The sequence below is a fragment of the Prunus mume genome, linkage group LG2 (assembly GCF_029339155.1).
Source record: "Prunus mume cultivar Tortuosa linkage group LG2, ASM2933915v1, whole genome shotgun sequence".
In the NCBI taxonomy this organism is placed as follows: domain Eukaryota; kingdom Viridiplantae; phylum Streptophyta; class Magnoliopsida; order Rosales; family Rosaceae; genus Prunus; species Prunus mume.
In genome coordinates this window covers 18,890,476-18,905,959 of record NC_142699.1, presented here as the reverse complement: position 1 = coordinate 18,905,959, position 15,484 = coordinate 18,890,476, and the positions used below count along the sequence as shown (strand labels likewise).

The 15,484-nt window shown below is 36.8% G+C and overlaps 3 protein-coding genes across 4 annotated transcripts; all 3 read left to right on the top strand.

The window, feature by feature from the left end:
- Window positions 1-351: 351 nt before the first annotated feature.
- Window positions 352-2,328, top strand: LOC103341982 (Peroxidase superfamily protein). The gene is made up of 4 exons (XM_008245534.2): window positions 352-904; window positions 1,080-1,271; window positions 1,408-1,573; window positions 1,746-2,328. Exons 1-4 carry the CDS (start codon window positions 671-673, stop codon window positions 2,174-2,176), a joined length of 1,023 nt encoding a protein of 340 aa, XP_008243756.1. The 5' UTR covers window positions 352-670; the 3' UTR covers window positions 2,177-2,328.
- Window positions 2,329-5,707: 3,379 nt separating this feature from the next.
- LOC103341981 (Phosphoribulokinase / Uridine kinase family) lies at window positions 5,708-12,095 on the top strand. The gene is made up of 12 exons (XM_089046720.1): window positions 5,708-5,943; window positions 7,302-7,653; window positions 7,960-8,074; window positions 8,587-8,782; window positions 8,860-8,973; window positions 9,090-9,263; window positions 9,437-9,631; window positions 10,244-10,366; window positions 10,484-10,605; window positions 10,877-11,000; window positions 11,125-11,397; window positions 11,570-12,095. Exons 2-12 carry the CDS (start codon window positions 7,320-7,322, stop codon window positions 11,792-11,794), a joined length of 1,995 nt encoding a protein of 664 aa, XP_088902846.1. The 5' UTR covers window positions 5,708-5,943; window positions 7,302-7,319; the 3' UTR covers window positions 11,795-12,095.
- Window positions 12,096-12,688: 593 nt separating this feature from the next.
- On the top strand, window positions 12,689-15,205 carry LOC103341980 (F-box/RNI-like superfamily protein). Of its 2 annotated transcripts, none has more exons than XM_089046721.1 (4): window positions 12,689-12,940; window positions 13,443-14,338; window positions 14,472-14,630; window positions 14,757-15,205. In XM_089046721.1, the coding sequence occupies exons 2-4, from the start codon at window positions 13,526-13,528 to the stop codon at window positions 15,048-15,050; spliced, it is 1,266 nt and encodes a 421-aa protein (XP_088902847.1). In that variant the 5' UTR covers window positions 12,689-12,940; window positions 13,443-13,525; the 3' UTR covers window positions 15,051-15,205. The 2 variants fall into 2 exon arrangements, with proteins under 2 accessions (XP_088902847.1, XP_016652172.1); XM_016796686.2 differs by having other exon boundaries at window positions 12,734-12,940; window positions 13,462-14,338.
- The last annotated feature ends 279 nt before the right edge of the window (window positions 15,206-15,484 follow it).

The window sequence follows — 15,484 nt, the reverse complement described above, 5'->3', positions numbered from 1 at the left end:
TTGCATTTGCATTCTTGTCTGTAAAGAAACAGGGACAAGGATGGCGTGCAACTTGACCACAAATTCTGCCAGAAACAAAAATGAAATTCGACTCTTTCAACCAGAACTTAATTGCAAGAAATCAATAACTAGAATTATACCCTATGCATAAAGCACACCACAGTTTAACCTAATCCTTCAAATTGGACCATCCAACCGATGAAGTCCATGCCAAATAAGAATGAGAGAAATAATTAATCCTCAAACTTTTGACTTTTGTTGTACCAGACTAGATTAATATATAGGACCATTTTCTTTTACTTGAAGATGATGGTATTTTGCAGCTGGGTCCGATTCACTGTTAGATCAAGAAACTGAAGCTTGTCAGAAGGTGAAAGGGGGTTAAGCATTAGCTGTTATTGTTTTTTGTTTGGTGGCTGCCGCAATCTTCTTACGTAATATACAAATGGAAAAAGCAACACGTCTTTTCACCCTCTGCTTGTGATATTGGAAACTCCTTCCTGGTGGTTGCATCCTCTCTTGACTCTAGATATCTTCATTCAAAATACTCAAACTTCCATGCAAAATTATTCACGCATTTTTTTCTACTTATATATATATATATATCTCACAGTCCCAACCATCTCTCCCACTCTTTTCAGTTGCCCAAGAAAGCCACAAGCAGCAAAACATGGCACCTTCCCTTTGTTTCAGAACCTTCATTCTTCAATTCATGCTTTTGGTTTTCTCCATTTTGAACACCAGTTTGCAAGCAAGTGAGCCTCCATTGACATTGGACTACTATGCATCTGCATGTCCTAATTTGTTCGATATTGTAAAGAAAGAAATGGAATGTGCAGTGCTCTCGGATCCTCGCAACGCTGCCTTGATTGTTCGGTTGCATTTCCATGACTGCTTTGTTCAGGTCCTTAATGTTATTTATTGATGAGTTACATAGGATTTTTGTTTCTCATCATGCAATATTTTTCAATGATCATTATTTTTTCGTAGTTTCAAGTTGCTGCTGTATACACTTCAGTACTATAGAATTTATAGAAATTTAAGAGAACCATATTTGATTTACTGAATCATGCACGCAGGGATGTGATGGGTCAGTTTTGCTCGATGACACAATCACACTAACAGGGGAGAAGAAAGCTTCCCCCAACATACACTCTTTAAAGGGTTTCAGAATTATTGACAAAATCAAGAACAATCTCGAATCAGAGTGCCCTGGAATTGTCTCTTGTGCCGATATTCTCACAATTGCAGCAAGAGATGCTGTGATTCTGGTACTAATTAGAAACTCTTATATATATACATATGAGTTCCATATATACCACCTACTAAAAATCTCTCTGATATATTTGTGTCAAGTCTTATTCAAAGCAGAGGTTTTAGCCTTGTTTCTTTGTTTTCACCGTGCAGGTTGGTGGACCTTATTGGGATGTTCCTCTGGGAAGAAAAGATTCTATAACTGCTAGTCCTGAGCTTGCAGAGGCTAACCTTCCTACTGCTAATGAGGGCCTTGCAACTATCATTTCCAAATTTCTTTACCAAGGCCTGTCAGTCACAGATATGGTAGCTCTATCAGGTACTTGAGAAAAGGTCCAAATCTTATTGTATGTGATGTGACATTCCTCTTGCAACATGTACCTCGTAAAAGGGCCTTGTAAATATCATATTCATAGCATTATTCAGGATTTGATTTGGTAATTAAGTGATGCATTTCCTATTGAACATTTTGTGCATAATCAATCTTTTAGGGGCTCACACAATCGGCATGGCACGGTGTGCGAATGTCCGGGCAAGGATTTATGGTGGTGATTTTGAAGCAACCTCAGGAAGCAATCCTCTGTCTCAGTCATACCTCAGCAGCTTGAAATCCACATGCCCACCTGTTGGTGGAGTTGGGGACAATAACGTTACAGCCATGGACTATGTGACTCCTGACCTGTTTGACAATTCTTTCTATCATTTACTATTGAAAGGGGAGGGTTTGCTAAGCTCAGACCAGGAAATGTACTCTAGCCTGTTTGGCATTCAAACAAAGCAACTTGTCAAGCAGTATGCAGCAGACCCAGCTGCTTTCTTCCAGCAATTCTCAGATTCAATGGTGAAGCTGGGAAATATTACCAATCAGGACAGCTTTGCCACTGGAGAAGTTAGGAAAAGTTGCAGATTTGTGAACACATGAGCTGCTATGCTGCAGTTAGGCCTCATGAGGGAAAAAAGAAAAGGGTTCAGTTGGCAAACCATATTTATTTGTTATTACAAGAAATGATTAAAGATTTACAAGTTTTATGTTTGAAAGTTAATGGAAATTGGTGCTTATCCATATTCATAATCTATCTTGACCCAAAAGGGAAAAAAAAAAGAATCTAATACAGATGATAAACTACTGACCCAAAAAATAAGAAGAATGTGCTCTTTACTCTGCACCTAAGTTCGAATCCCCATCCTAGTAATTTAAATTAGATTAAAATAAAATATCACTTGTATAAAAATAAAATAAAAACTATAATGTACCATGAAATAAATCAAGCAAAGATGGGTGGGTACTATCATGGGCCTCTCCAAGCTTAACTGAGACTTGATGGGCCAAGTCTGATCAAACAGGTTGAACAAAAAGAGGAAAGGTTCAACGAAAGTTCGGAGCTTAAAAGTTGGAGTTTCTTTTGACTGTTACTCTTTAAAGAGGTAAAAGCACTTTTTGGAGATTATATGTTGATTGACAAAGATTCTTTCCATATCTACACAGAGAGTTCAATCATGCGCCATCTTTGTTTTCTTTTTGGTTTTCCTCAATCTCGGAATTGGGTTTTCAATTAATGATCGTAAGAATTAATTATTTGAACCGTGAAAGCTACAAAAAGCAACATATGGATCCCAATAAGAAAGAGATGATGGCTTCTGTTACTGTTTCCTGGTGAGGGAAGGCTACGGGAGTAGAAAATATGAAACATGAACGACATTGTTTTGCTATTTTCGACAAATTACGTTATATTAAGTAAAAAAGTTATTACGTCGACATGCGTGATTGGTAAAAATAAGCAAAAAGTGTTATTCATGCTGCACACAAGTGTTTCTCCTAAGGGAGGGAGAGAGCAACGCAATTATGCAATGCAAGGGCCCCATTAACACTTTGGTCGTCTAACATGTGCATAGATAACACCCAAGCCTTAGCCAAGTGGTACGACAACATCACGCAATTTCCATAGAGAAGATATTGCTTTATTATATGCTCTTCCTGCTGCAACAGTAAGATATATATGTTTGTCTGGCATTCATGATTCATCCCCCTTGGATATATTGTGAGGATGTTGTGTTACTTTTGGGAATTTCTCCCCACCTTTGCTTTTAGTTTTGGCAATTTGTCAAATTATGGAGATGAATTTAAGTAGGAATTCGAATCAGTACTGTCCTTGCCTAGCTAAACTTGCTATAGCCGTGGAAATTTTTTTACCTTTCAAGCGGAGGGGAACAAAATTTTGACCACTATAATCGACGACATAGAGGAGTTTACAACCAAACAACCGTTAATAGCGCCATTGAATTCCAATGTCAGTCCCAATTTTCCAAAAAAATAAAATAGAAAACAATTGACTCTTCAATGTCATGGTCACGGTATAAATCAATTTAATTTCAAATGTTCACATTTAAAGTCAATTTTGTCATAAGTGTCACGATACATGTCTGTTTAGTTTCAAGTATCAATAATTAATCTCAGTTTAATTTATAGTATTACGATGATGCATGTCAGTTTAGTCAAAAATGTTGTGCAAGTTGGTAATTCATATCATAGTCTAAAAACTTCAAATTTTTAATAAAATAAAATGACCCTCCTTGTAAGATTGGAAACGCTTACATGATTGACAGAGACTATTCCAAGTCCACCCCAAATAGTGGGTCTACCTTACCTCAATCCAACCAATACCAACTAGTTTGAATTGGTCAGGGACAAGAAGAAAGGAGAAAGAAAAAAAAAATAGTACTTTATGATTTTTGAGGTCATATGGTGGTTGACAGAGATTCTTTCTTTCTTTCTTTGAAGCTACAAGGTTGAATGAATGTGTCATCTTCGGTAATTCTAATATTTTCCTTGTTTTTCTTATGGTTTTCCTCACACACTCTCGGAATTGTTGCTTGTAACCATGGAAGTGCTGTGTGTGTAGGGTAGCGATTAGCACTTTGTTTGGAAAGAGAAAGAAAGATACTGATTGGGTTTTTCGGGTGATTGGTGGCTTGGATCGGGCAGGCGCTGTCTGTCAATTTCAATAAATTTCTTTATCTTTTATACCTTTTAGTCAGCGGCTGAGAATCCCTTTTGTCAATTGTGCATTAAAGAGCTCTCACTTTTCTTTTTTTTCCCGAATATGTTTAGATTGCTATTATTCCAATTTCCGTTGAGTTTTGAATTAATCATCATAATCTGTTGATAAAGATAAACACGAGATTTAATATTCAATCACAATAATAGTTCCATTTGGATTGAGTTATTTGAAAATTTTACGTCTGGATAACAAAGTATTACTGTCACGCTAAATAATTTTTTCTTACTGATTTCCTCGCGGTTGGCACAGGCACTGCCCATGTTACATTAGCACAAGAGCATGGTATACGACCTTGCGCCTCTTGAGGCAGGCAAGGGCCACCCACCCACCGCGGCTTATAGAACATATGCAAAGCAAATGCGAGGGTCCCAATTGACGCTTCTTTTTCATGTAAACTTGGTGGGTGCATAAAGACCTAATTAGTAATTGCAAGATCATGCCATTGATATTCGTACATACCCATTGGATGGGTGAGTTGATACTTGACAAAGCAGGGATATGTTTGTATTTATACTTTTTTGCGAAGCTTCTCTCAATTTGGCTTGTAGGTTTTGGAAATTTGCCAACTATGAAAATGAGTTGAAGTAGGAAAAACTTGCCCAACTAAACATGATGCAAAGCATGTTATGCGAGACACACACCACACAATCATCCACGCAAATGAATTTCGATCACAATTTGGTAAACGTACAAAAATAATGAAAATGCTAATAGGCATCCAATGTCTTCCATTGATTGATGGATAACAAAAACTAGGAGCCTAATGTGTTGTATTGCATGTTAGTTTAATAGTTTTGTTACACAAGGTTAATAGGCACTCAACCCAAATGCTACTGTCAATTCTATTTCTCCATTTATAGAAGAAGAAAAAAAAGGAGAATTAAAAAAAGGAATACGCATACATGTCGTCTTCTCGGCTGCAAACATGCTAACAATTTTCAACTTAAAAGTATACAAACCAAATTTTATATTCAACCCTATTTCGCTATCATAAGACATGTTATATGGTAGTTTCGTTACCTTTTGTGTTAGAAAATACGACACTCAGTGTTAGTCATGTTTCTTTCTTGATTAATAAAAATGAAAAATAATAATTATCTCGTGGCACAACGCATGTTAAAAGAAGAGTTTCGATATGATTCGTGTCAGAAAAATGTACGTTTTTTTCGATAAAAGATTCGCCTAAAAATGTCTTTTCCCCGTAAAGTTGTGTACAATTTCCAAACTAAAAAATTAGTAGAAAAAGAAAAAGTAGCGCAACCCAAACTCTTCTAGTAGTTTAGGAAAAGTAGAGTCCTTGTCTATTGCTGTAAATGTCGAAAAGAAAATTTAAAAAATTTATTATAATTTTGTAAATATGCAAATAAATTGAAGTATTAAACACCTCTCTTCTCGTCTCTTCTTCTTAGACTGCTCTCTTTCTCTCTCGATAGTTTGCGGTTTCTTAAGAATTCCCACTTCCCAACAAATCCAGAGGGAAAAAGAATCACACTCCTGTCTATTCCAGGAAAGGAAAAATATCAAGGAACATTAAATATTGTTAACGAGAAAGAAACCGACCTTCATAGGGTGGCCAGGCTTCTGAGTTATCGTTGCTGAACTCACTTCCACTCCTTTGCCCGCATAATAAGTGAGTCCGTCACTGCACCCATCACCACAAGCACACACATTGGTTTGGTTTTGATCCATATCATCTTTGGAAATTTTACTCTATGCTTGGGTATTGGTTCTTTTGCCATTGCAATTTCTGGGTAATCATTACTTTTTTGTTATTTGATTCGTGTTTTGTTGTGGCGGTTTGCTTTGGCACTCGCTGTTAGATCCAAACAAGGCGTTAGAACAGAGTTGTTAAGCCTGTTTTACAAGTTTTTGTCTGTACGGATGTGTTTTTGTGTTGATTTTCTCTTATGCGCATGTTATGTTTGTGATTGTGTTAACTGGGTGATCCTTAATTTAAGATTCTGTGATGGTGGATATGGTTTGGATCAAGATTTTGTCCAGTGTATATTTGGAGCTACCAAAAATGTGTCTGCTGCTCTGTGATATGTGAAACAAATTAGTTAAAACTTATGTGATGGCAACTGACCAAAAATGTGTCTGCTCTGTGATATGTGGAACAAAGGAGCTAATGTTTTCATGGGAATGGCTTAACTTCGTGATATGGGGTTTTAAATGCTCCAATTTCTTTATTCTGCACGGAAACTCGCAAGTATACACTGGGTTAAGGTTATAAGTTAGAGATGAGAACGTTGAACATTAATATTGAATGTCAGCATAGCTTTACCTTTGCTTATTAGAGTGTACCTTATGCAGCGTTCAGTGAATTCTTAGACAATGGTTTTAGGCTTAGTGCTGTCAAGTTCTCGAGTTTAATACTGTTGCAGTAATTCTCAACATTTAGTCAACAAAATTAGCAACATTAAAAACTGATCTAGTACGACACGGGTTTGTTAGGCCCTTACTGTGCTTCATCAATCAGAGGCATACCATACCCTGAGTCAATTCAGAAGCTGAACCATTTTTGAAATTTTTTGTTTATGTCCTGAAGTTATTAGCAGGAGTAGTTGTACTTATAATCAGTGCTGCAAACAGTTAATGGCCTAGGTTTGGCAAATTGTCCCTTGGCGTGACAGTCATACCTCACTAATGCTTAAATATTGCAGTTCCTTAACTTTTGTATGCCATTAATTTCTCAAATTTCACCTATATTGCAACATAATCTGCATCCTGTTTTTTGGGCCAAATCAGCATTCTTATGTGTGCTCAGGTGTGTGTATGCGCACGTATGTATGTTACACTTCGTTGAGTAACTAGAAGTAGAAGCATTCTAGTCATGAAGAAGACTGTGCTGGTGACCTGCTATTTAATTGTTACATTTTGCCTCTCAAGCTTGCACACTCACATTCTTTAGTTGTGCCATTCATGTTTTTGATATTTTATCATTTTATATCTCTTTCTCTTTTTCTTTTTCTTTTTTTCTCACCAGAGGGTGCCAGCATAATATTTATGGCTCAAGATATGTCTGGTGTTGATTCACACCAAAGACGGCAAGGCCTTCTAAAAGATCAAGTTCGATTGGTTAAGAAAAAGGATTCTCATTATGAGATTGTGCCAATCCAAAGTCCCTTGTCATTTGAGAAGGGTTTCTTTATAGTAATCCGTGCATGCCAATTGTTGGCCCAAAAGAATGATGGGATAATATTGGTTGGAGTCGCAGGTCCTTCTGGGGCTGGAAAGACTGTGTTCACAGAAAAGATACTCAACTTTATGCCCAGTGTTGCTGTCATATCAATGGACAACTACAATGATGCCAGTCGGATTGTTGATGGCAACTTTGATGGTAAACCATCACCTTACTTCATTGGAAGCACAATAATAGAAATGTTTTTATATAAGTTTTCATAATCAGATAAGTTCTGATGTAATGTTTATGCAATCTTATTGAAAACTATGTAAGGTCCTTATTCTCATTATGTGATGCATGAACTTATGATAATTACTTTGTAGAAGTGATTATCTAGCCATCATGAGGACGTCATGAAATTTTCTTTAGATCTTTAGACAAGGCAGAGCATTATGCTTTTGGTTATATTAATTATTTCCCTTTTCTTCTCTTATTTCTTTATTTTATTTTATTATAAAACAGATCCACGCTTGACAGACTACGACACGTTACTCCAGAATGTAAATGACTTAAAAGCAGGGAAGGAAGTTCAGGTTCCAGTTTATGACTTCAAGTCTAGTTCCCGCACAGGATTCAGGTTTAATGCCTCTCCATTTAATGACCTGCATAGCTTAGCATATCCATGGATTTCTTTGAGAAAGCTTTTAGAAATTATATTATCTTAGGGTAGCTAAGGCTTTGAAACTTAAGGAGAACCTTTAAATGTCAATTTAACTCTACTTTTCCATTTCAAGTATTGGTATGACAGTCTGAGTGTTTTACTTGTTGGCCATGGATGTAGTGAATGGTGAATACTTTTGTGCTCTTTTGGGAGTCTGAAGGACCAAACATCCTTAATAAGAGAATATATTTTTCCTTTTGTGAATCATACCCATTCCATATTTATAAAGTAGAGCCTTTCTGTGCTCCCTGTTGAAAACTTGAACCTGAATTTTGGCCCTTTGTTTTATAATTAATTTAATTTGTTTAATATTTCTTGAAATAAGTGTTGGTTTTTTTTACTAGTCAACAAAGAGATTGCTGTTTCTATAACTTTTCATATTTTCTGGTCTGGCTTAAATCTTATCTTGAATAATGTGCTGGTGACAGGACAGTTGAAGTCCCAAGCTCTCGGATTGTGATCATTGAAGGCATCTATGCTTTGAGTGAAAAGTTGCGGCCTTTCCTGGATCTACGAGTATCTGTCACAGGCGGTGTTCACTTTGACCTGGTCAAAAGGGTTTTGCGGGACATACAACGAGCTGGCCAGGAACCGGAAGAAATAATTCATCAAATATCTGAAACTGTACTTTTTTTCCCCTTCTAGATATCTGTAAGTGCTTGATAAGTTGTTGCTTTTCCTGAAGTCTGAACTTCTCTCAGGTATATCCTATGTACAAGGCCTTTATTGAGCCAGACCTTCAAACAGCACATATAAAAATTATCAACAAGTTTAACCCGTTTACTGGATTTCAAAGTCCCACTTACATTTTGAAGGTTAATATCTCCCTTCCTTTTTCAGTTATTGTAGTTGTGTTGGTATTAATTTTAACATTGAGTTGCTACATCTTCATTTACACTGAAAATTGAATGCTACCTACCTTTTATTGTAGTCAGCAAAGGACTTGTCAGCGGATCAGATTAAGGCTGTCTTTTCTGAAGATCACACAGAAGCAAAGGAGGAGACCTATGATATATACCTTCTACCACCTGGTGAAGATCCAGAATCTTGCCAATCATATCTGAGGATGCGGGATAAAGATGGGAAATATAGTCTAATGTTTGAGGTTTGCCTTTCAAAGCTTAGTTTCTGCATTTTTGTGTGAGAACGGATTATAAAGGACTTGCTGGGGTTAAAATTAAATTTAGCTGCAATGTCAGAAGAGTCCCAAGCACTTGTGACTAAGTAAATTGTATTTGCATGATCTTGCATAATCACACAGTCTACTGCATATTTCAGGAATGGGTGACAGATAATCCATTTGTTATATCACCAAGAATAACTTTTGAGGTCAGCGTGCGACTTCTTGGTGGACTAATGGCCTTGGGGTACACGATTGCAACTATCCTTAAAAGAAGCAGCCATGTATTCTCCAATGATGGGGTGTGTGTAAAAATTGATTGGCTAGAGCAACTAAATCGTCGATATATTCAGGTACAGATAAGCTTTTTTCTTTCTTCTCTGCATAGTCTAGATACACCGATGAATGAAAAGTTCTAAATTGCACAAATATGTAATGTGTGTTTATGTGGCTTTAGTTTCTGAATAAAGTTGAGAACGATTTTAAACATAAATTTAGTGTAACACTTGAAATGCTGTGTCATTTTTTAAGCCAACATGACCATCAATACTAATTATGTCTTGGGAAACAAAATAAGGAAAAGATGGAAAGTATACTTGTTTATCAACCTTTACCCTAATTCAGTGTATCTCTCTCGTTTTATTTATTCTCTATCTTCTCTTTCTCAATCTCTCTTCCGTTTTTCTCTGTTGAATTCTTTTTCTTCTTATTCTGTCTTGCTCTCTTTCATTATTTTTCTTTTCCTGCATTATTACGCTACATTGTATACCCATTGGGGATACATACAACCCTGTAGACAATTGAGATTCCTATCTGACTGTGTTGTTTAAGTGGCGACCTTTCTACGTATCTGACTCTGTTTATTCAATGGAAGCCTGCCTTATGGTTCATCTTTTTCTAACTCTTACCTCTATGTCATTTTGTAACTCATATTGACGTAACTCTTGTGCATATTGACAAAAAAGGTGCAAGGAAAAGATCGTGTACTTGTAAGATGTGTTGCGGAGCAGCTTGGCTTGGAAGGTTCATACATTCCTCGTACCTATATTGAACAAATTCAACTGGAAAAGCTTGTGAATGAGGTCATGGTATGATAACTACATCTTATCCTCTTTATATGCTGAGTACCAGCCAGGCTATGATAAAGCTCCAACACATATGATGCCTTATCTTGCATCTGCTTTCCTGATCCGATCCTCTTGCAGGCCTTGCCAGATGATTTGAAGACGAGGCTTAGCCTAGATGAGGATCTTGTTTCAAGCCCCAAAGAAGCACTTTCCAGAGCCTCCGCAGATAGAGTTGCCATGAGAAATAAGCATCTCAAGAGGTTTAATTTTTTGTAATCCATCTTTAGTTTAATATCTTTGTGAAATTGTTTAGATGTTGGGAATGCATTTTAACGATGGTATAGAAAACCTATCTGCTGGCTCCTTCATTTGAGATCTCTGATATAGCAATGCATTGATCTCAACTGTAAATAAATAATTTTTCTGAGCACTAGCACAACCTCTTCGTTTGTGTTTCTTTTCACTTTTCTTCAAAGGTTCATCTAGAAGCTAGCTCCCTTAAGCTGATTGACCTGAATTTATTCTGGGCAGTGGTATGTCGCAGTCATATACAACCCAAAGGGACAAAAGTACATCTAAGCTTACAGGATATGCTTCCAACAGTCAAAGGTTTGATGAGAGAAATTCAGAGTCATCAGCAACACTAGCAAGCCAGGTAGGGTCAGTTATAATGGTCCTTGTGTGCTTTTGGCATTTGGTTCCCCAGCAAGTTAATATATTCACTTATCAACGTTCTTTTTTCTTTTTCTTTTTTCCCCACCTCATTTCTATTGTGGCAGGGAGTAGTTACTCAGCTATCAGAACAAATGTCTTCGCTGAATGATAGAATGGATGAGTTTACAAATCGAGTTGAAGAGCTAAATTCCAAGTTGGCTGTGAAGAAAAGTTCTCCTAGCCAACAAAACATGGCTCTTCAAGCTGAAACCTGCAATGGCTCTGTTCCCACTTCTTATTTCATCTCTGGCTTAGGCAATGGTTCTTTAACCGGGTCGATATTGCCAAATTCCTCATCTTCGTCGCAGCTGGCTAAGGAATCTTCAGTAATGGAAGAGGTAATGTCTTACTCATTTTACCTTGTGTCAAAACTCACTTGGTTTGTGAGCTATAAGAGTAAAAGGAAACATATGAATGATCATAAAATCTTGCCCAAAATTCAATTCTTGCGTCTTGACTGGTTCATTTATCTTCTTCTTTTTTCTTTTTTTTTCCTTGGCATTCTATCAGATGTCAAGTATTGCACGGGGGCAACGTCAAATCATGCATCAGTTAGACAATCTCAGCAATCTTCTCCGGGAAAACATTGGAGAGAGAAATCGCCCAGTAAGAACTAACAGCAGGAAAAGCACCATTGCTCAACCTGATCAGCCCTTGACAGTGCCTCTTGCAATAACACTAGCTGTTGGAGTTCTAGGACTCATCATATACAAGGGTATCTTTACTCGAAATTGATGTAGTTTCGAAAATCATTAGACTGATAAACCTTTACTTTGTCCCTCTTAGGTTCCACTATAAGTATGTTGCAAGTACTACCCTTCTGCTCGGGAAATATAGTTAACAAAAAGAGGTTACGCTAGAAGCAAAACAGAAGCTTTCTAGCTTGAGAGTTTGCAAAGAAGGGTGCCCTAGCAATTTTGAAATTTTGTGGCCTACTTCCATTAGTTTATAGTTATTACTTTGCTAGTTTCAACATTTCCGATGTAGAGATTGAAGAAAGAGAAATTTCACAATAAATCAATCTTAGAGTTCAATTTTCTTTTTCTCGTAGGAATGATTGCCTTTGATCTATCGCTTTCTCTTGAGTGCTACTAAATTTTGTTACTGCACACATTATTTGTCATAGAGAATTGCATGCTGAGTTGGAGTGGTTTGCTTCAATTTTCAAACTAGGCTTTATGTGAAGAGTTGTACCACCTCTTGCTATACCCATAAATGTTTGTTTGACATTGTTCTGGTTGGCAAAGAGACTGTAAAAATCACCGTCTTGCATTTTTCTTACAAGAACTAAGAAATATTCTTATTTTCTCCCATTCTTCATATAGATAATAACCCTTGAAAGTAAAAGATCAGTAGAGGCTAATAGAGACTTGGGTAATGGCCTTATAATAATGAGTAATGCTCTAAACTATTCTAATTGAGGAAAGAGAATCGGGTATAATGGACAGACTGCCCTTACCAACTGGCATGCTTAACATATTTCAACTCTGACAATCATTGGGCTAGGCCTATAAAGTGCGACTTACGACCCAATCTTTTTCTCAGCTGGTGAGTTCTAAAACCCAACCTAAATTTCTTTTACCCAGAAGTAAAAGATAAATAAAATAAAATCCAAGCCAGACGTCAACTGCGGCTGCGCTCTCATTACAAACTAGCCTAACCGCTGATTTCTCTGTACGCGGGAGAGAAAATACTCGGGAATGTAAAATGAGCCACGCTCTAAATTCCCTGTTCTCAGTGTGCCCATGATAGAGTCCAAACCGCCACACCGAACCTGGGGAAGCTCCTGCTTTACCTCTTAACGCAGAGAAATAGTAAAGAATTGAAATTTCAGAAAAAGAAAACAGAGCTCTCTCCTTCACGATTCTCCTCAGGCTCTGGGTATCTAACATTTCTCTTTTTACTGAATATTTATTTATCTTTTGCTGTATAGTGGTATTTGTTCCTTGTGAATTTCTTTAATTTCTTCAGTCCAAAGATCTGACGCCTGATTAATTGTGTTTGTCCGGCTACCCTGGAATTTTAAAGAATTTTGATTGATGTACATGGTTAGTTGAAAGGAGAAATATATATCAGTAAAACCCCTCTGCTCTAAGAAAGCCATAGAAAGCGAAAGGATTTTAAAAAAAAAAGGTTTTGGTTTTATGTTTGTTGTCGTTTTTCTATATGAATACTGATGAAATTCACTATAAATTAAGAGTACAAGCTTTATATAGGAGTCAGCTGAATTTTGTTTTCTCTCAGATCCTAATGATGTAAAATCTGTAATTTGGGCATTCGAATATTGGTTTCTTTTCCTCTCTGTTCTTCATAAGCAAATAAAACATATGCAGAAAAATCGTGGGTTTTGCTCAATTTTTGATCTTTCTCTAACTTTTTGTAGTTTGATGAATGTTCACTAGAGTTCTTCAACTGCCAATTGGTTTTGTTGCATTGATTTGCGGTTGATTTAGTTTGAATGTACGAATGGGTGATCTATTGGATCGTGATTTGATAAGCAATCTGCCTCAGAGCATTATAGAGAGCATTCTCACGCGTCTCCCAATTAGAGATGCTATAAGAACTAGCTGTTTATCAACGAAATGGAGATACAAATGGACTACACTCACCCATCTCGCATTCGACGAAAAATGTGTCACTTTATCTAATGACCGAACTCTTGTCGAAAGAAGCCTTATAGACTTTATCACTCGGGCTCTCTTTCTTCACCAAGGACCCGTTCACAAGTTCCAGCTTTCTACTTCCTACTTGCAGAGCTGCCCAGATATCGATCAATGGATACTTTTCCTTTCAAGGAATGACATAAAAGAATTGGTTCTTGAATTGGGAGAAGGCGAGTGGTTTAGGGTGCCCTCATGCCTTTTTTATTGTAAAAAGTTGACCCGTTTGGAGCTATTTCGATGTGAGTTGGATCCACCTCCTGCTTTTAAGGGATTTTTGTGTTTGAAGAGCCTCAATCTTCATCAAGTTTCGGTTGCTCCGGATGCAATTGAAAGTCTTATTTCTAATTGCCCTCTACTTGAGAGTCTGGCTTTGTCATACTTCGATAGCTTAGCTCTAAATATTCGTGCCCCAAATCTCAAGTACTTATGTCTTGAAGGTGAATTTAGGGACATATGTCTTGAAAATACCCCACTTTTGGTTGCCATATCTGTTGCTATGTATATGACTGATGATATTGCCGAGCACTTTGAACAAAGTTCAAATTGCAATTTTATCAAGTTTCTTGGTGGCATACCACGTCTCGAGAGGCTTGTTGGGCATATCTACTTTACAAAGGTAACATTTTTATGTGATTTTGTTTGTTAATTATCCCCCTCTTTCAATCTTCAATGTAGGTAATCTACAAATGCATATATGTTTCTAACAGCGATTCTGTTTTCATATGTTTTTGTTTATTTTTTGTTTCAAGTATTTGAGTATAGGTAATGACCAGGGAATCCTTCCGATTACTTATAACCATTTAAGGATTATTGAATTATATCAAGTAAGTTTTGAAGATATGAAAGAGATACTAGTTGTTCTTCGCTTGATTACGAACTCTCCTAATTTACAGGAACTTCAAATCTCGGTAAGTTACTGTGAACATGTTGAAGTATTACCCTCTTGTTTTTTTCCATTTGTTTGTTTTACTCATGGACATTTTAGTTTTTAGTTTTACATTTCTGTTAATTAGTAAGGGTTACTGCCAACATAGGGTTCCTCAAACACTTTAGCAGCAATAGAAGCATCCGATTTGGATTTCTGGGAGAAACAATGCCCTTCTGATTGCGCATTCGGAAGACTTAAAGTTGTGAAGATGACAGATATGTCTGGAGTGCCACATGAGATGGAATTGATCAAGTTTTTGTTGAAGAAATCACCAGTGCTTGAGACCATGAGCATTACGCCGTGTGCATATGTTTTAGATGGACGTTTGAATATGCTGATTGAGTTGGTGAGCTTCAAACGGGCATCTCCTGAAGCAGAAATTTTATTCATCCAAGATTAAGTAGTGTCTGTCAAGTATGTTTGACGGAGCTGGCCTTTGAATTGTGTTTTGTATTTTTCTTGAGACTTGAGAGTGACAATTTGTTAATATTGTTCAAGGTCTCGTTCGCTCATCTTATAAACAAAACAAATAAAAGATCAGTTCTCATTTAATAACTGGCTGCATATTATAATGACTAATGATATTAAATATGAGTTGAAAATTCAGTTTTTTATTGTTCTTTTGTTATTTGTTTGTATGGGAGAAACAGAGACGTCCATTTCGTTTGTTTGCATGGGGTACGCAGCGATTTTAGTTTGTTCCTCCCAGGACAAAAATTGAAAATGATGTTGGTCGTTTAGTGAGACTAAAATATAAGGAAAAATAAAAATACTGAGAATCCCAGATAAATAAATAAAACAGATAAAATCCCCATCCTGTTGTATATACGGGAA